This window comes from Pongo pygmaeus, chromosome 19 (assembly GCF_028885625.2).
Source record: "Pongo pygmaeus isolate AG05252 chromosome 19, NHGRI_mPonPyg2-v2.0_pri, whole genome shotgun sequence".
NCBI lineage: Eukaryota > Metazoa > Chordata > Mammalia > Primates > Hominidae > Pongo > Pongo pygmaeus.
This window is the reverse complement of record NC_072392.2, coordinates 87,327,901-87,347,969: the sequence shown is the minus strand read 5'-3', so window position 1 is coordinate 87,347,969 and position 20,069 is coordinate 87,327,901. Positions and strand designations below refer to the sequence as shown.

General features: G+C 34.4%; 1 protein-coding gene across 1 annotated transcript in view; it reads left to right on the top strand.

The window, feature by feature from the left end:
* Nucleotides 1-20,069, top strand: part of ABCA10 (ATP binding cassette subfamily A member 10) — an 88,786-nt gene that overhangs the window by 58,300 nt on the left and 10,417 nt on the right. The window contains 6 exon segments of the mRNA XM_063656526.1: nt 1,851-1,958; nt 2,584-2,637; nt 2,639-2,755; nt 2,966-3,079; nt 12,281-12,400; nt 13,224-13,304. Coding sequence (XP_063512596.1) covers nt 1,851-1,958; nt 2,584-2,637; nt 2,639-2,755; nt 2,966-3,079; nt 12,281-12,400; nt 13,224-13,304 — 594 coding nt within the window.

The following is a 20,069-nucleotide window of genomic DNA, read 5'->3' as shown; positions in this document are numbered from 1 at the left end:
GGAATAAGTGACAAAAGAAAAACTCATGTGAATTTCATAGAATAGTAGCATTAAATGGCAGATTGAAAGAAGTATAAAAAAGAGGTATGCAAGTAAGAAGACAATTTTGTAGCTTAGGAAATTGAAACAGTCACAAAACTACTGATAGAAATGGGGAAGTTGAAAAGGAAAGTTTATTTGGAGGAGATGCTAGTATTAGTTTTTGACTTAGTATATTAGATAAAGCAGAGTATACGCAAGTAGATACTTTCTGTAGAATATTTTAAAAGCAAGGAACCCAGAGAAGTAGACGGAGATAATGCATACTTTGGGAATCATTAGGATGAAGTTGAGGATATGCAGAAGAGAGATGGGGGAGCAAAGAAAAGCAGAGATTTAGGGTAGCAAATTAAGCAGTACACCCAAGAAGAGAGTACAGGATATAAAGGAGAAAAAAGGTATCTATTTAGTTGGACCCAAACTGCTTGTACACTCTAAGTACAGTAGTCCCCCTTTATCTATGATTTTGCTTTCTGTGGTTTCAGTTACCCTTGGTCAACCATGGTTGAAAAATATTAAATAGAAAATTCTAGAAATAATTTATCAGTTTTAAATTGCACACTGTTTTGGGTAGCATGATGAAGTCTTGTCTGATTCTTAGAGAGGAAAACAGATATGTGCATCAACCAATGACATTGGCCCATTTAATATTAGGCAACAGGATCAACAACATGGGTAATATCCTTTCCCAGGGGTGATACTGGGAAGCAGGGATATGGAGTCATAAGTGTTACCCTTCCCTTACACTGATGATTGTGCATTTATTTAGCCCCTGGTAATCTGGTTCTTCCCACATCTTTACTAATACTCTTAGAACAACCTTTTCATTGCTTCTTTTTTGCCCTTCCACCTGCACCTGCATTTATGACAAAAACTTACCTTTTCTGCACTCCTTTTCTTTAGTTTTTTTTGTCATAATAATAATAATAAATTACAGTGTCTCGAAAAAAAACTTAAAGACCCCTCAATGCCTTGACAATTGTTTAATTTAAACGATTCTAGAAGTCAAATTATGTAGGCAGGGAAGATTTGCTCTCTTCTAATTATATCTTGCACGTAGGTAGGCATAATGCCTAAGCATAAGTCCAGCTTAACAACAATCACTATTAGAGGCCAACTTGGAAATAGGGAACTGGAACAAATGACGACTTAACTCAGTGCTTCAGATATGATAACTGTAGCTCCCTAAAGTATCAGATGTAAATGTAAAAGAGAAACTGCTCATGCCCTCTAAGTACAGTAGTCCCCCTTCACAGTGATTTTGCTTTCTGATGTTTCAGTTACCTTTGGTCAACTGTGGTTCTAAAATATTAAACAGAAAAATCCAGAAATAAAAAATTCATATGTTTTGAATTGCGTGCTGTTCTGAGTAGCATGATGAAATCTTGCCCTGTCCTGCTTCCCACCCAGGAAGTGAATCATCCCTTTGTTTGGTGTGTCCACGCTGTATGTTACCCATTAGTCACTTAGTAGCCATTTCAGTTATCAGATTAAAAAAACATATTATGTATAGGGTTTGATACTATCCAGGTTTCAGGCATCCACTTGGAGTCTTGGAATATATCCCCTGTGGAAATGGGAGACTACCGTATATACATATAAAATTGAGATTTTGAATTTCTTTTATATCATGCTGTTCCTGGGAATGGAACCTGCCACTAAGGTTAACAAAACATGTTTGCTTGTCTCTTTGCTTCTTAAATCAGGTGAATGCTTCCAGAGTTTTTCATTATTTCCCAGAAATGTATCTTATAATGTTTGTATAATTTGTAACAATTGCAACAGCTTACTGATGTGTTTTCATCTTTCAGGATGACATAGTGCTGGATCTTGGTTTTATAGATGGGTCCGTATTTTTGTTGTTGATCACAAACTGCATTTCTCCTTTTATCGGCATGAGCAGCATCAGCGATTATAAAGTGAGAGAGAGAGAGGAAATTAGATTGAGATTGATTTTATTTGACTTTAGTAATTGCAGTTTTATTGTTTTATACACACAGAGTTGTACTTTGGTTAATGTTTTTACACATACATTACAATCTAATATCAGTATAGATTATAGTAAACACATGATTTCAAAGAGGTCAGAAAGTTTACCATTTAGCACAATAAAATTGCCTCAGCTGTAAGGGAAATCATGCTAAATAAACTTCAGGGATGAAGATGTGGTACTGTTTGATCCATGCAGTTATTTCACAGTGCCAAAGGGAATTTAGATTTTTAACTATAGCATGAAATGTCAGACATACAATGTTTCCAATTATTTAACTATGCTTTAATAAACTGGGCTTTAAAAATATATAGTGTAGTCATCTTCATTAATCTGTATCAATGGGTAAATTAACTTTAAAAATAGCTGAGACTTTTCTGTTGAACCAATAACGACACATTTCCATTGGGGATGCTAGATACTTAGGAGGATGCTTTTTGCCACACAAACACTATAACATACTATCTCTAAAATTTATTAAACAATTTTTTTATATAACCACAAAATCTTTCAAACTAAGATCTCTTCCTCTATCCCTTCTATTTCTTTGTCAGAAAAATGTTCAATCCCAGTTATGGATTTCAGGCCTCTGGCCTTCAGCATACTGGGTGTGGACAGGCTCTGGTGGACATTCCATTATACTTCTTGATTCTCTTTTCAATACATTTAATTTACTACTTCATATTTCTGGGATTCCAGCTTTCATGGGAACTCATGTTTGTTTTGGTAAGTGATCACTTTTTCCGCAGGCCAATTATAATAGTAGAATCAAAATGAAAATTCATTCATGAATGTTCTGTCATTAGCAAAAGGCATGTAATATGCAAGAAAATAAGAAAATTGCCTTAGGCAGCTTTATGACCTGATTCTCTCCCCTCCTCTTTCCCTCTATGACCTACCATTTCTAATCTTGCCATTGATCCTTGTTCTTTGCAGGTGGTATGCATAATTGGTTGTGCAGCTTCTCTTATATTCCTCACATATGTGCTTTCATTTATCTTTCGCAAGTGGAGAAAAAATAATGGCTTTTGGTCTTTTGGCTTTTTTATTGTAAGTATATATACATGCGTGCACATTTATATTAAATTTTCTTAAAGTTTTTTAAAATGCAAATTTAAGTATAAATACTTTGCTTAGAAGAGAATGGAGGGGTTTTTTTTGTTTGTTTTTCTTTTGACTTTCATTATTGTTGTACCATGTTTATGGGTTCAGAATGTTCTGTTTATTTTATTTCCTTTATTTCCCATTTGTTCTTTGAGGTTTCTTTTTTAGAACTCTGTTTCTTTGGAAAGAAGTAAAATATTTGTAGAAACCATGGCATGTCACAGCTGAAAGACTAGATCATTCGGGACATTTCTTCATTTTACAGAGTGGGAAAAACTGAAAAGAATCAGACTTAAACCCAGGCCTCTCAACTCAGTGATGTTTTCCTCTTAAATAATTCTCCTTCCTTAAAAAACAAACAACAAGCATGATAGGGGGCTATATAGATGAATAAAATAAATAAGAAACTGTTTTCTTAATAAATAATTTACTTATTACTTCAGGCATACGCTACTGCATCTCCTTCCCTATCACTAGCTGATATCTTGAGCAGTTACTATAGCTTTCTGACCATTTCAAACATTAAAACAGTCCAATTTTGTTAAGTAAGATTCACTTAAAGAACTAAAAAAAATCTAAAAGGTTGGTCAAGTCCAAATCATAACTTTCTTAAGCAATGTAAAACTCTCTCCCCAGCCTCATCTTAGGCTTGCCCTTAGTTTGGGGATCAGCGGTGAGAAAGAGAGCAACGTCTACACTTTGACTCTCTTTTTTTTTCTTCTTCTTCTGGATTTTCCTTTCTCTTTCTGTGGACAGGGTGGAGGGATTAGGGTAAAGGGACCAAAGTTTTACTTCACTGGAGCTGTTACAGTTACATTGGTTGGCCTTTGTGAGTAGTATCTAAAAGTTGGATTTAGTATAAACAGGAATATCACAAATACAACCAGTTGGAGAATTCAGTATGCCAGCAGAAATCCTAAAGGTTACTAAATTGCTTCTAAGCTTCCAAATCGCATCCCTGTGACAGCTAATCACATAATTCCTTGGGCCAGTTTTATCAATGGTTGTACTACAATGGTCAAATACCATAACTAAGGGTAATGTCTTCTTAACCATTGGCATTAGTCATTTATCTTTTTTTTTCTCTCTTCTAATTCCATTGTAAAGGTAGGCTTGTCAGTTTCACTTTTTAATTTAATCCAATTTTGCTTTGTATAGTTTGAGACTATTTTGTTTGGTGCATTGAAGTCTGGAATGATTATACACCAACCATATTTATTCTTATGGTTTTTGGCCATAAATTCAAATGTATCTCATATTAATATAGGTACACCAGATTTCTTTTGTTCAGTATTTGCTTGATAAATCTTTTTTGCCACGTGTGCTTACTTTTAACTTTCATTGTTCTTATGCTTTAATGCCTGTCTCTTGTAAAAGAAATATAGTTGGATTTTATTTGCTTTTTAATTCAGACTGACAACATGCTTTTAATTTAATGAGTTTATTATGATTTTTGATATTCTTGAAGTTACACTATTTTACTTTTTGCTTTGTGTATGTGATTTCACTTCTTTCTTCCCTTTTTTGTTTGTTTGAATTTGTTTTTATTCCATACTTTTCTTTTTTCTGGTTTGAAAGTCATAATCTATATTTTATTACTTTGTATTAATTTGCTAGGGCTGCCATAATAAAGTACTACAGACTGGGAGGCTTAAGGAACAGAATTATTTTCTCACAATTCTAGAGGTCAGAAGGCCAAGGTCAAGCTATTGGCAAGGTTGATTTCTTCTGAGGCCTCTCCCATTGGCTTATAGAGGGCCATCTTCTTCCAGTGTCTTCTCATGGTCTTCCGTTTGGATGTGTCTGTGTCCTAATCTCCCCTTCTTATGAAGACAATAGTCATGTTGGGTTAGGGACTCCTGCAATGGCATCCTTTAAACTTAATTACCCATTTAGAGACTATTTCTAAATATAGTCATGTTCTGAGCTACTGGGGGTTAAAATTTAAACATATATATTTTGGGGAGGCAAAATTCAGCCCATAACACCCCTGAAAAATTTTTTACGTGCCAAACTTAACAAAGTCTAAAGTTAATAAACATCTTAATTACTTCCAACACCATATTTTGAGGATTTTATTATTAATAATTTCTTACCCTACTTACATGCTATTGTCTAGTGTTTTGCTTTTCTTTTTTTAATCCCTCAAATAAGCATTTTTATTAACATTTTAAGAACTTAAAAAAGATTTGTGTACATTTTAAATCAATCTATTTGTTCACTATTCCTACTTGGATTTTAGTCTTTTTTTCCTCCCTTTTGAGATCAATCATTTTTTTTTTTTTGCTTGCCAAAATGCATCATTTATATATTCCTTTAACAGGTCAGTTAGCTATGTACTCTCATAGTTAAAAAAAAAATCTTTTTTCACCCTCATTCTTAAAACATAATTTAGCTGCTTATGCATTTCTAGGTTGACAATCATTTTCTCTTATCACTTTGAAAATTCACTCTCTTATTGCTTACATTTTAACTGTTCAGAAGTCTGCTATCAGTCAGTTGCTATCCTTTGTAGAGGCTCTCTCATTGACTAACCTTCTTTGACTTTAGCTTTCATTACAATGTTTCTAGGTGTGATTTTCTATTTATCTTTATTTTTGTGTAAATTGGGCTGCCTGGAACTCATTTCTGTCTTCAGTTTAGGAAAATTCTCAGCCAATACCACTTCAAATATTGCCTCTCTGACTTAAAGTCTCTACTGAGATAATATTAGCTTTTCATACTATTCTCTACATCTGTTAGCATTTCATTCAAATTTTTCATGTCCTTGTCCTTGCTGCCTTCTGGGGAAAGCTTCAGACATTTCTTCCAATTCACTTGTTTTAAATTCATCTGCATCTAAATTATCTTTACTCATTGACTACTTAAAATTTCTATTTTGTTTTCCAAAACCCTTTTTGGTTCTATTTAAAATATGCTTAGTTATTTCTCATAATCTTTTGTTACTTGTTATTGTTCTATATTTCATATTTGATTTATTTCAACATTTCATTGAAAACAACATTTCTACTTGTTATTTGACAATTCTAGTCTCAAAAGTCGTCTAGTGCTTATTGCCTTGTATGTTTGATAAGTTTTTGTCGGGGAGAGGAGCTCGTACTTGGTTGACCTTAAAGTGTGGAACTCCCAAGACTGTTTATTAGGGATGTTTTCATCCCCAAAAGATTTTCAGTTATTTTTGTGAGAAGTGCAGTGTAGAATCCATCTAGGATTGTATAAGCCAACTTAGGGTATCATGCCTCAATATGGGATTTACAAGGAACTCCCATCAACAGAGTTTCATTTTAGTCTCTTAAAGGTCTTTGCAGGAAATGACTTTAAAGAGAACCCAAATCATATCTTCCTAACCCATGGGCTGATACGGGGACTTGTCCTCAGCCCAAGCAGATTTTGTGTTTACTTAATGCTCCAAGTTGGGTTTCAGGCTTTGTTTTTGTCCTTGAAGAATTTCCTCACTTTTTTTTCCCCCTTGAAACTAGCAGTGTATTTAAGGGACAGTTGTTTCAATTTCCCAAAATTTAATTGTACAGTATGGGTAAGACCCTTTAGGGTATCTGTTACACCATATCTCTACATACAGATGTCTACAACTAACTTTGAGACTGCAGTTTTATAAACAGCGAATGTACAATACAGTTTGTAGCAGATGGAAGAATAAATATAGAATGCAGAAGCAGAAACAGGAAGTGTTTAATTACTCCTTACAAGGCATTGTTGTTGCTATCATTGCTTGCCAGAAGGAATGGTTAATGGAAGGCTTCTTTTTTTTTTTTTTTTTTTGATGAGTAAAACAATATAGATGGGGTAATTAGTATAGTAGGATGACAAAAAGGAACAGAATAAAGGTGAAAGAAGCAAGATGGTCAAAGATACATTCTTCACTTGCATTGTTAGATTTAGAAAATCTAACTTAATTATTATTATTTTTTTTGAGACGGAATCTCACTCTGTTGCCCGGGCTGGAGTGCAACGGGGTGATCTCGGCTCACTGCAACCTTCACCTCCCAGGTTCAAGCGATTCTCCTGCCTCAGTTTCCCGAGTAGCTGGGACTACAGGCGTGCGCCACCACGCCCAGCTAATTTTTTTATTTTTAGTAGAGACGGAGTTTCACCATCTTGGCCAGGCTGGACTTGAACTCCTGACCTCAGGTGACCCACCTGCCTTGGCCTCCCAAAGTGTTAGGATTACAGGAGTGAGCCACCATGCCCTGCCAGAAAATCTAACTTAATTTTTATAGAATACTGAAGATATATTGCTATATATTTTGTTAGAGCAGTACCTTTAATAATTACAAATACTGTGGCTACTAAATCTTTGAGGAGATTCTGAAGTATACACAATGTTTATAAAATAAGCTGATGAAACCCTGAGCTTATTTCAGTTTATATTTTTTATTCCTTCAGAAAATTTTTCTTGTACCTATGGAAGAAACACTGTTTTTATGCCTTTTTTATAAGTATCATATTTATATATCCGCTTGTCCATATCATTATCTCACTGCTTTGCAGTGCTACCTTTGTTATCAATCAAGACTGTATCTGGCCTTTCTGGTTTCTTCCATTAATCTGTTTTTCTATTTATACATCAATACCACGCTGTCTCAATTATGGTAGCTTTATTTGAGAGAGCGAACCTTCCCATCTTGTTCTTTTTTAAGTATCACGGCTATTTTTGATTCTTTGCGTTTTCATGCACTTTTTAGAATCTTCTTGTCAAATTCCACAGGAAGTGATATTAATTGGGATTGCATTGAATCTATAAATTACTTTGAGGGAGAAATGATATCTTTACATAGTGAATCTTCCAGTTCACAAACATTGTCTGCTTCTCCGTTTTAGGCTTTTAGAAACATCTGTTTTGTATATATATACGTTCATGGTATCCAACACATTAGATATTGACTTGATGGATGGACAGTTGACTGATACAGTATCTCCTTAGGAAAGTATAGTGATTAAGAATTTTGGCTCTAGAGTCAGATAGCCCCAGGTTTTAATCCTTAATGGTCTGGCACTTAATAGCTGTAAGAAATTGAACACATTATTTCAGTTCTTTTGAGGTTCAGTTATTTAAACATCAGAATATGTGTATAATAACAGTAGTACTTTATAGTGTTTTAGGATTGAGATTTTAAAAGAGCATAAACTATTATAGTGCTGGTAAACTGCTCTTTAAAATATTTGATAAATAGTAAATGTTCATGAAGTACTCAATAGGAATTATTATCCTCTTCTTCTGTATTAGTCTGTTTTCACACTGCTGATAAAGATATACCCAAGACTAGGCAATTTACAAAGAGGCTTAATGGAGAACTCACAGTTCCATGTGGCTGGGGAAGCCTCACAATCATGGCAGAAGGCAAGGAGGAGCAAGTCACATCTTACATGGATGGCAGTAGGCAAAGAGAGAGCTTGTGCAGGGCAACTCGTGTTTTGAAAACCATCAGATCTTGTTGGTCTCATCCACTATCATGAGAACAGCACAGGAAAGACCTGCTCTCATAACTCAGTCATCTCCCACTGGGTCCCTTCCACAACACATGGGAATTATGGGAGCTGCAAGATGAGATTTGGGTGGGGACACAGAGCCAAACCATGTCATCTTCCTTTTCCTCCAATTTTATTCCTGTAACTACAGTAACTATTTAACAAAGTGTTTTGTATAAACTGCACTCTTAATATGCATATTTTTTGATTATTTGGTGAACAAAAACAGAAAAATAGAAATCCTCCTTATTCTTTGCCCATCCCAATATTCATTCATTCATATTGATTGTATCTTCCTATGTGCCAGATACTTTGCTTGGTATATAACCATGAACAAAGCAAATTTTCTGCAATCAGAGGACTTACATTCAATGGAATGTAAAAGAGAATGATTCCTGTTCAAATCAAAATATATTTGACCCTTGAACAATGTCGGAGTAAGAGGCACCTACCTCCCTACCCCCATGCAATTGAAAATTCACGTGTAACTTTTGACTCTCTAAAACTTAACTACTCATAGCCTATTGTTGACTGAAATCTTACTGATAACATAGTTGCTTAACATGTATTTTGTATGTATATTGTATACTGTATTCTCACAATAAAGTAAGCTAGAGAAAAGAAAATGTTATTGAGAAAGTCATAAGAAAGATATATCTACTATTCATTAACTAGAGGTAGATTATCATTCTTGGTCTTCATTCTTGTTGTCTTCATATTAAGTAGGCCAAGGAGGAAGAGAAAGTAGAGCAGGAGTTGGTCTTGCTGTCTTGGGGGTGTCAGAGGTGAAAGAGGTGGAAGAGGTGGAAGGGGAGGTGGGAGAGACAGACAGACACACTTGGTGTAACTTTACAGAAATATATAATAATTTCTGTCTTACTTTTTGGTTTTTTATTTCTCCAAAAATATCTCCATATAGCTCCAATCCTTTTCCCACTGTTTGCTTTTGTTTCAGTGCCTGTATCATAGAAGATTCCATGTCATAAAATAAGTCAAAAGGAGCCTTGAATAATCAGAATCCTTCTTTCAGATTGTCTAATGTCAATTCTTTTTCTGGCATTGCTTCTTCTACATCTTCTTTCTCATCATCTGGCAATGGAAACCCTCCTTTCCATCAAATTGTCTTCTGTTAATTTCTCTGGTGTGGTGTCTGTTAGTTATTGAATTTCTCCAAGATCCAGATCTTGAAACCCTTCATTCCCCACCCTATTTGCCCTATCTACAATCTCTTTTTTATTTCCTTGATTAGCTCTATTGCAAATCCTGGGAAGTCATGCACAACATCTGGACACAATTTTCTTCAGCAGCAATTTATTGTTTCAGGCTTGATGGCTTTCACAGCTCTTTCTTTAACAATGGCATCTCCAGTGGTGGAATCCTTCCAGACTTTCATGATCTCTCTATTGGGGTTCTCTTCTGTAGTGTTGACAATCCTTTCCATAGAGTATTGTGTGTAATGAGCCTTAAAAGTTCTTATGACCCCTGATCTGGAGGTTGGATTAGAGATGTTGTGTTTGGGAGCAAGCAGACCACTTTGTTGCCGTCAGCGTTGAACTCACATGGTTCTGGGTTACCAAGGATGCTGTCCAGCAGCAAAATAACTTTAAAAGGCAGTTCCTTACTGGCAACGTACTTGCTGACTTTAGGGACAAAGCATTGATGGAACCAATCCAGAAAAAGGGTTCTCATTGTCCAGGCCTTCTTGTTATATAACCAAAAGACTGGCAGTTGGTATTTATCTTTTCCCTTCAAGGCTTGAGTGTTAGCAGCTTTTATAGATAATGGCAGTACTGATCATCAACCCAACTGCATTTGCACAAATAGCCTATCCTTTTCTACCTTAAATCCTGGTGCTTGATTCTCTTTTCTACTAATCAATGTCCTTTGTGGCACTTTTTCTTCCAGAATAGGGCACTTCCATTTGTATTAAAAACGCGTTCAGGCAGATATACTTAGTCTTCAGTGATTTTATTAATAGCATCTGGGAGCTTGTCTGCTGCCTCTTGATTGGCAGAAGCTGCTTTCTCTGTTATCTTGACATTTTTTAAGTTAAACCTCTTTCTAAAATTAACAAAGCATCCTTTGAGGGCATTGCATTCTCCAGCTTTAGATCTTTAACCTTTTCTTTAAGTTGTCATATAATGACTTCACTTTTTCTCAAATTGTATTAAAGCCTATAGGTGTAAAAGTTGGATCATCAATATGAGATAAAAAGGTATTTCAAAAAAAGTGCAAGGTTTTTGTGCCTGCTGGTGTGGCTACAGTGACAGATGCATAAATATCCTTTTCTTATTTTACAATGGTCCTTACACTGAATTTATTTATTTTGAAATGGCAGGCAACTGCAACTGCAGACCCCAATCTATGGTACATATCAAGCAATTCAACTTTTTTTTTTTTTTTGTAATGTCATGACTTTTCTCTGCTTCTTGGGAGAACTTCCAGAATCACTAGTGGCAATTCCTAGGTCCTATGGCACTATTCAAAGTTTATGGTATTGCACTAAACACAATGAAAGATCTGCAAGAACCATGAGAAGCCACTTTTTAGTGTGATATGCCATTCGCTTGAGAGTAAGGAGATGATTAGCCTCACACAGCATTTTAAGGGAATATTCACAACACTTGAGCTCATCACAGTAGCAACAGGAGGTGACTACAAAATTATTACAGTAGTACAGTGTGTTCTACAGTTAATTTTATGCAGTCATGATTTAATTCTGCATCTTTATGTTTACATTTTTGTTGATTGCTAATGGCAACATGTATGGTATGTAAGAGTTTCTGTGCATGTTTTGATACAGTTTAACTTTTCATAATAGATTTGTTTATAGTTTACAGTGGTAAATGACAAAATAGACTAATATCTACATATATTTTATGCATTCATGATATACCTAACTTTTCGTTAATTTTTTTCGATATGTCTAGACAATGTGGTTCATCTGTGAGGTTTTCAAATTGTCACAAATCTTCCCCCAAATTTCTAGCATATTTATTGAAAAAAATCCACCTATAATAAACTAATGTTATTCAAGAGTCAACTGTATATACTCTTTGGAATGTCATATGAATTTTGAATGGCAGAAGAACTGGAGCCAGGGAGCCATTTTAGGAAACGACTAACAGTCTGAGTGGGGATATGGGCTGCCCTTTAAAGTGACAACCATATAATTTACCTCTGGGAATGTTCTAAACTGTTCAATATTCCTACCTTGGATATCAAGACTGATAATTCCTACATTTCTCTGACTGCTTATATATGGCAATAAACACCAACCTCAAAGTTTATTTTGCCTTTTAAGTTCCCAAGTCATATCATCAGTTAATTCTTCACTGTATCCTTGTACTGCAAACATATTAAGATTTATTATAATAGACAAAATAAATAATGTTATATCATTAGGGATTGTTGCTGTTTATCCCTACTGGGTAGTGCAAAATCTTTAAGGTATTTATGTCAGACCTTATTGTAATCCTATGTTTTAGTTGCAGTGAAAGTTTGATACTTCCTTAAGAGGATATCCTAAGAATATTTCTATCTGTGAGGTAAAAGTTGAAAATGGCAGTATCTCCCGGGAAAACAGGTTATTCATAGGAAATATCTTAAGATATCAAATATAACTGAGAAAATTATAATACCTCTGGATTTTTTTTCTAGATCTTAATATGTGTATCCACAATTATGGTATCAACTCAACATGAAAAACCCAACTTAATTTTGTGCATGATTTTCATACCTTCCTTCACTTTGCTGGGATATGTCATGTTATTGATCCAGGTAAGCAATGTTACCTACTGTGTCTCTGGTCTTGACCTTGTGGTCCATTAATAAAATCCTTACCCATTGTGGGAACCCATTGTGGGAACAGGTGCATTTATAAAATTTTGAAGTTATTCAATGCTGATAAATTCTAAAAATAAGATTTTAAAGCTGTATAAAATTGAAAGCTGTCAAATTTGCTGAGATCACTATTCATACTAGCAGGAAGAGGGTCAATCCATGCAGAAATACAGCAGGAAGACCAACCATGGTTTATGAATTCCAGAGGTGATTCTGAGACAGGACTAAAACTTTTCCATTGTTATAAAACATGCTGTCTTGTGGTGAATCCATCTTGCCAGGGGATAGAAGTTTTTCATTTAAATGTTGATCAATGTCTAAAATCTTATTGGGGTTATTGATTGCATACTACTTAGTGTCAATAAATTGCTTTTGGAGTGTATGACTTGTAAGTGAAGGAAAGAAAACATGAATCTATTAACCACTTCTGGCAGAAACTAAATACCACTGAGAATTTTGGGGAACTGTGGACAAATCTTGCCTACTTCATAGTTCTGTACTTTGTCACTCTCACTAAAAAGAAACTTGGAAATCCCTATTACATACAATTGGAAAATAAACAGTGTTGGAGGTCATAACTAAGGAAAGATGTCAGGTCATCAATAGACTTTATCATCAGAAAACAACTCTTCTCATCTCAATTCATGGAATACTTACTGTTGTCCCATAGAACATCAAGTACAATGTGGGCATATTTAATGTGTAAGTTTTATATTTATAGAGAAACTTGCATTTAACTGTTGGTGGGTTTTTTTTTCAGCTCGACTTTATGAGAAACTTGGACAGTCTGGACAATAGAATAAACGAAGTCAATAAAACCATTCTTTTAACAACCTTAATAGTAAGGAACATTTTCTACCTAAATATATATATATATATAGCATAAGATTCATAGCCCTGTGAAATCTTATTCAAGGTATGCCAAATTTAAATGTCTTAAAATACCCACTCTTTCTATATTTTCCATTCCAATATAATGGCAGTAAAAACTGAAGATATTTTTAAAATAGAGTCACAGATAATATAACACATACTAGAACATTTAAAGGCTTGATTGCTGTTATTGTGATAGACATTGTTGATATGTATCCAAAGACAATTTGAGGCAGTATGTAAGAAATGCAGCATACGGTGTATGGCTCAAAATCAAGTAAATATGTATTAATAACAACTAATTTGAATAATGAGGAGGAAAGGAGAAAAATTAAATGAAATTTTATAGTGGGGAAAGGCAATGAAACAAAATATAAATGTTATTTCTGTGTATTATGGTAAATGAGGCAGAAGGAGGAAACATACTCTTGTTTGCACACCTCTTGTTTCCTCTTTAATAGCAGAACAGCAGTTTATCAAGGAAGAAACCTCTAAATTTGTTTTGATTTATAAACTTTTATACATTTTTATCTGGGTCTTTGTATAATGAATGTATATTTTTCCTGTTTTGTAAATACGTGCAGAGATGTCCCATATATAGTCATTTTTAATTGACCATTGAATTCTAAAGGCATACAATTGTCCAGCTAGGGAATATATGTTCATTTAAGTATGCAACTCTGACACAGCAAACAAACCCTGGAACCTTCAAGACTTAATAGGGATTTATTTTTCAAAGAAATTCTATTGTGTATTTGGCTGCCCACCTCCATTTGGTGGCTATGCTTTTTGACACCCTTCAATCTTCAGGGTTGCCTTTGCAGTGGAAGAAAAGGTTAGAACATTAGACAAGATGGGACTCCAAAATCCTCATGGGAAAATGGAACTAAAAGTTGAAAATAAAAAAATATAAATTTTGGCCCAGCGCAGTGGCTCATGCCTGTAATCCCAGCGCTTTGGGAGGCCAAGGCGGGTGGATCACCTGAAGTCAGGAGTTCAAGACCAGCCTGGGCAACATGGTGAAACCCCATCTCTACTAAAAATACAAAAATTAGCTGGGCGCGGTGGCAAGTGCCTGTAATTCCAGCTATTCGAGAGGCTAAGGCAGGAGAATCGCTTGAGCCCAGGAGATGGAGGTTGCAGTGAGCTGAGATTGTGCCATTACACTCCAGCCTGGGCAACAGAGAGAGACTCCATCTCATATATATATATATATATATATATATATATATGTATATATGTAATTTTTTCAACATAAACCCCATCAAAGTGAGGACACTTTTGTAAGCAATGATACCAATCATTTAGTCCATTCCTACAGAACTGAGGATCCTGGGAATTTAACCTTGTCATTGAAGTATTTTTTACATTACTAACTGAACAAAAATGGGTGCCATTTACATATATTGTAAGATTAGGAAACAAAAAGATTTCAGAAGGAGCCAAATTGGAACTGTAGGTGGATACCCCTCAATAATTTCCCAAAGGAACTCTCACAGAATTGCCCTTGTTTGATAAGAGAAATGAGCAGGAACATTGCCATGATGGAGAAGGACCTTCTAGTAAAGATTTCCTGGATGTTTGTCTAACTTTCTCAAAACACGCTCATAATAAGCAGATGTTATCATTCTTTGTCCCTCCAGAAAGTCAACAAGCAAAATGCCCTGAACACCCAAAAAACTGTTGCCATGACCTTTGCTCTTGACTAATTCACTTTTGCTTTAACTGGACCCACTTCCACCTTTTGGTAGCCATTGTTTTGATTGTGATTTGTCTTCAGAATTATACTGGCAAAGCCATGTTTTGTTTCCTGTAAACAATTATTCAAAAAAAATGCTTCAGAATCTCAATCCCATGTGTTTAAAATCTCCACTGAATGCTCTGCTCTTGTCTGCTGCTAACCTGGGCACAACAGTTTTGTCTCGCACCAAGTAGAAAGTTTGATTAACTTTAATTTTTCAATCAGAATTACGTGAGTTGAATCAGGTGAGATGTCTATGATGTTGACTATTATTTCTGCTGTTAATTGTCAGTCCTCTTCAATTAGGAGATGAACAAGATGAATTTTTTCCTCTCAAATTGATGTGGATGGTCTGCTGCTATAGGACTTATTTTCAACATTGTCTTGTTCTTTCTTAAAACCACTTAACCATTTGTAAGTTGCTAATTTCTTTGGGCCATTGCCCTCATAAACTTTTTTACAGCATTGATGATTTCACCATTCTTCCTTCCAAGCTTCTCCATGCATTTGATGTTTGTTCTTGCTTTAGTTGTAGCAGAATTCATGTTCTGATAGGGGCTCTTTTCAAATGAATGTACCTATTTTCAAATGAATGTACCCTTCTTAGTACCTCAAACCAGATCCTGTTCAAACATGTTATGAGAGGTTAGGATGAGTTTATTTTGTTGCCCCCCAAATTTGAAATCCACACATAGGTTTTTCATCATATGCATTTTTCATGATATTTTTGAAGTCCCCTCATTTTAAGGGCCAGGCCTAGAAGTGGCTTTCATCACATCCCACCACGTTATACTTTATGGCTACTTACCTATTTGTTTTTAGTCAGTGACCTGTGGTGGTAAAAACAACTGCAGTTATTTTTCACATGTAAGTTTTTTCAGCTTTTCAAATTGTAATAAAAATACACGTAACATAAAATTTACCATCCTTATGATTTTTAAATGTATAGTTCAGTTTTTTAAGCATATTCACATTGTTGTGAGAAGAATCTCCAGAACTTTTAATCTTGTAAATCTGAAACTGTATAGCCATTAAACAATTTCCCTTTTCCCCTTTGCCCAAACCAGTAATCACCATTCTACTTTCTGCTTCTATGAATTTTACTAGTTTATACATCTTATACACATGAAATCATAAAGTATCTGTCTTTTTGCGGCTAGCTTATTTCACTCCATATAATGTTCTCAAGGTTTATCCATGTTGAGACATATGTCAAGATTTCACTCCTTTTTAAGGTTGAATAATATTGAATTGTATGTATATACCATAATTTTAAAAATCTATTAATTCTGTCAATGAACATTTGCATTACTTCTACCTCTTGGCTGTTGTAAGCTATGAACTTGGGTGTGTTAATCTCTCTTCAAGATGCTACTTTCAGTTCTTTTGGATAAATACCCAGAAGTGGGAGTGCTGAATTATATGGTAGTTCTAGTTTAATTTTTTGAGGAACCTCCCATACTGTTTTCCATAGAAATTGCACCATTTTGCAGTCTCACCAACAGTGTACAAGAGTTCCAATTTCTCCACATCCTTACCAACACTTATTTTTTTATATAGTAGTAATCATCCTAATGGCTGTGAGGTGGTATGCCATTGTGGTTTTCATTTGCGTTTCATTGACATTTAATATTGGCCATTTATATATCTTTTTTTTTTTCTTTTTGGAGTCTTGCTCTGACACCAGGCTGGAGTGCAGTGGCGCGATCTTGGCTCTCTGCAACCTCCGCCTCTTGGGTTCAAGTGATTCTCCTGCCTCAGCCTCCCGAGTAGCTGGGACTATGGGTGCACGCCACCACACCTAGCTAATTGTTGTATTTTTAGTAGAGAGGGGGTTTCACCATGTTGGCTAGGATGGTCTCAATCTCCTGACCTCATGATTCACCCGCCTCAGCCTCCCAAAGTGCTGGGATTGCAGGCGTGAGCCACCGTGCCTGGCCATTACTTGCCCATTTTTAAATTGGGTTATTTGAATTTTTGTTGTTGTTGAGTTGTAGGAGTTTTAAAAATATATTCTGAATATTAACTCCTTATCAGATATATGATTTGAAAATGTTTTCTTGTATTCTGTAGGTTTTCTTTTCACCATGTCAGTTGTGTCCTTTGATGCACAGAAGATTTTAGTTTGATGCAAACACATTTGTCCATTTTTGGTTTTGTTGTTTGTGTTTTTAGTGTCGTATTGAATAAATCACCATCTAGTCCAATTTTATGAGGTTTTTTTCTACGAGTTTTATAGTTTTAGGTCTTCCACTTAGGTCTTTGATCCATTTTGAGTTAATTTTGTGTATAATATAAGGCCTCCACTTCATTCTTTTACATATTGGCGTCAGTTTTCTTAGCACTATTTGTTGAAGAGATTGTCTTTTTCCTATTGAGTGGTCTTGGCAACCTTGTTGAAGATTATTTGAGCATATATGGGAGGATTTATTTCTGGGCTTTCTATTCTATTCCATTGGTCTATTTTAAAATAAAAATTTTATAGCTGGTTTAGTTCTTTATTTTATTGTCTCCCTTTTTAATGTAATGATGGCCACATTAAGGCAATTTGGAACAACTTGGGAATGATTTTATTTTGAAAAATTATTTTACTGCATATACAATTTTTGGATACATTTTTTTTCTTTCAGTTCTTTGAATACATCATCACACTTTCTCCTGGCCTCCATTGTTTCTGAAGAGAAGAAATTGTATTGTTACTTCTCTCTGAGTGATGAGTCCTCTCCCACTTACCTGTTTTCTCTGCCTTTGATTTTCAGCAATCTGACTCTGATGTGTCTAGATATGGATCTTGTTGCAATTATCTTACCTATGATTTGTTAAGCTCCTTGAATGTGTATATTAATATTTTTTAAAACAAATTTTGGAAGTTTTGGGCCATAATTTCTTAAAAAAATTTTCTGTTCTTTCTCTCTCCCCTATCTTTTTGGAACTCCCATTACATATATTTGGTATGCTTGATAATCTTTGAGGCTCTGTTTATTTATTGCTCATCATTTTTCTGTCTGTTCTTCAGATCAATTATATAATAGAAAGTCTGTATTTGAGTCACATTTTACTTTAATTTTTGAAATATGACTTTAGTTTAGTGAAGGTACAGTAGCTTTTGTACATCTTTGATAACACTCAAAACCAATTTCTATTAACTGATTTTTTTTTCTGAATGTGGGTCACCCTTTTCTGTTTTATAATTTTTGCTGTTTCTTAAAATACTTAAATGTTTAATCCTCTGGATATATTTTATGGTTTGTTTTTAGATATAGACTAACTTTTGTATTGTAAGTTTTTCCAAAAAACTTATCTCAATGCCATTTATGAGTACTCCATTTTATGTCTTCCAACATGAAATAGCATCTTTATTAGTATTAAATTTGCTTATATCTATGGACTGATTGTGTTGACATTCTCCCCATTGATCCATTTGTTTACATCAGTGTCAGGACTACATTTTTTTAATTATGGTAGCTTTATATATTTTGCTCAATTCAAAATGATACGTATGTCCTATCATCCAAATTTTTCAAAACTTTTCTATTTTCCTACTCAATTTTATTGATGAAAATTAGAATGCAGTCAAGTGCCAGAAACTGGTATGTGGACTTTTATGGACATTATTGTTAATGTTTATTTTGCTAGAGCAGTATTTGTGAGTTGAAAATATTTATGTTTAAAGGTTTATCTGCATTTAAGGTTTATTTTATATACTTTAATATTTTATTTTATATTTTTACTTTATTTCCCTTTTGTGTATATTCAGTTATATTTATTTATGTATTTATTTATTTGCCATGAAATTTTTTTCCCATTGCACATTCTAGCTAGGTTTCTATACAAAAATATAAAATTCTTGTACAATTATCTTTTATCAGTTTACCTTACTGAATTTTCTTATTTCCAATTTTTTTTTTCAGATTCTTATCTTGCATTTGCTGGTGAAACAACCATGTTATCGTGAAATAATTATATTTTTATTTTGAAAATATATACTGCATTATATATTCTTGCTTTATGACATTGGCTTGAATCTCTAAAAATCATCCACTAATACTGTTGCAAGAAGGCATCCTTACATTGTTTCCGATTTTACTGAGAGTTTTCTTAGTGCTTAACCATTAGCATCATAGTAACTTTTAAAAATATAAACTATTTATCTTACTAAATCCCTCAATTCCTGAGTTACTGAGAGCTTTTGTCTTTTGTTTGTTTCTAGTATTTATCAAGAACGAATCTGGAATCTTCTCAAAGACTGTGAGCCTCTGTTAAGAATGATTAAGTTATTTTAAATAAAACCATTAAAAATTAATAAATTTTATTTTATATTCTGTAATGTTTAAGAAATCTCCGCCTCCCTAAGGTCAAGAAGATATTATTTTATATTATTTTCTAAAATATTTATATTTCCCTTTCACATTTATGTCTTCAATCATCTAAAATTCATTTTTTTTCCTGTGGGCTTGTTTTATTTCTATCTTTAAGGATATCCAGTTGTCCCAGCAGTTGAGACAACTGTTTATTGAAAAGTCTGTGCCTTTCCCATTGATATTCAGAGCTACTTCTATTCATATATCAGTTGCCTATATATGTAGAGTCTGTTTCTGGGATAACTATTACATTTTGTTTGCTTCTGTCAAGTTCACAGGGACGCTACCAGTCTGGTACCATGTTAAACCATGTTCTAGGCTTGAGGTTTTGTTTCAACCATCCACTACTGTGAATTTGGGCTCCAAGTCTGTGTAAAATCTGGCTTGTATTTCCACCTTCACTTTCTCTTTCCATGATGAGCACTCAAGGCAATGATGTTAGCAATATCCTGAGGGTTCTTTTCACCCCTCACTAAAAGTATAACTCTTTGAGGTCCATCCTTTACTAGAGAAAGAGTGACCTATCTACCACTTGCTTGGGGAAGACTCTCTGCTTCAACAGTTTCTTCTGTCTTCTGCTCCTGGACATGGCATGAAAATGGAAGTTTGAGTATTTCAAGGATAAAGAATA